The sequence below is a fragment of the Charadrius vociferus genome, unplaced genomic scaffold (genome assembly GCF_000708025.1).
Source record: "Charadrius vociferus isolate BGI_N301 unplaced genomic scaffold, ASM70802v2 scaffold46, whole genome shotgun sequence".
Classification (NCBI taxonomy): domain Eukaryota; kingdom Metazoa; phylum Chordata; class Aves; order Charadriiformes; family Charadriidae; genus Charadrius; species Charadrius vociferus.
The window spans coordinates 2,454,093-2,454,608 of record NW_009648710.1 but is presented as its reverse complement, the minus strand read 5'-3'; the positions used below and the strand labels follow the sequence as shown (position 1 = coordinate 2,454,608).

Genomic DNA, 516 nt, shown 5'->3' with positions numbered 1-516 from the left:
GGGGAAGGGGAGCATGCTGCTTGGCACTCAGCCTTACCTGGACATGTGCTCCCGCTGGGGTCTGTGCGCCTTCTCCAGCCCTAGTTTGGTGAAGATCCCCACCAGCACCATGACTGCCACAACCCCACAGATGATGTAGACGATGAGGTTGGTTTTATCCCTGGTAGGGTCGTGCAGAGGGTCGTCTATGCGGGAAGGAGGCTTCCCAGTGTTCATCCACAACGGCGTCTCATAGTTTGTGCAGGTGCTTTGATCCAGCCTCGTCTTCTTGAACTTGCAGCAAAACCTAAAGCCACAAGTGCCGCAGCAGAAGATGAACTCCCCCGAGCTGCAGTTAAAGGGGGGGTCCCACTGCCCCATCACGTCAAAGTAGCCCCTGCAGAAGTCCGGGCTGGGAGGTGGCTCAGAGGGGTCTAGCTGTTCCCCCAGGCTGGAGTGGTTTCCTCCCGAGAGCACCACGAAGCTCCCCAGCTGCTGGCCAGCTTTCTCCTGAGCCCGACACACCAGCGTGAGAAG

At 58.7% G+C, this 516-nt stretch overlaps 1 protein-coding gene across 1 annotated transcript in view; it reads right to left on the bottom strand.

The window, feature by feature from the left end:
* SHISA9 (shisa family member 9) overlaps positions 1-510 on the bottom strand; it is a 184,294-nt gene extending 183,784 nt beyond the window's left edge. The window contains exon 1 of the mRNA XM_009886584.1: positions 38-510. Within this exon, the coding sequence (XP_009884886.1) occupies positions 38-360 (323 nt within the window). The 5' untranslated portion in view covers positions 361-510. The remainder of the gene's footprint in view (positions 1-37) is intronic.
* Positions 511-516: the final 6 nt, after the last annotated feature.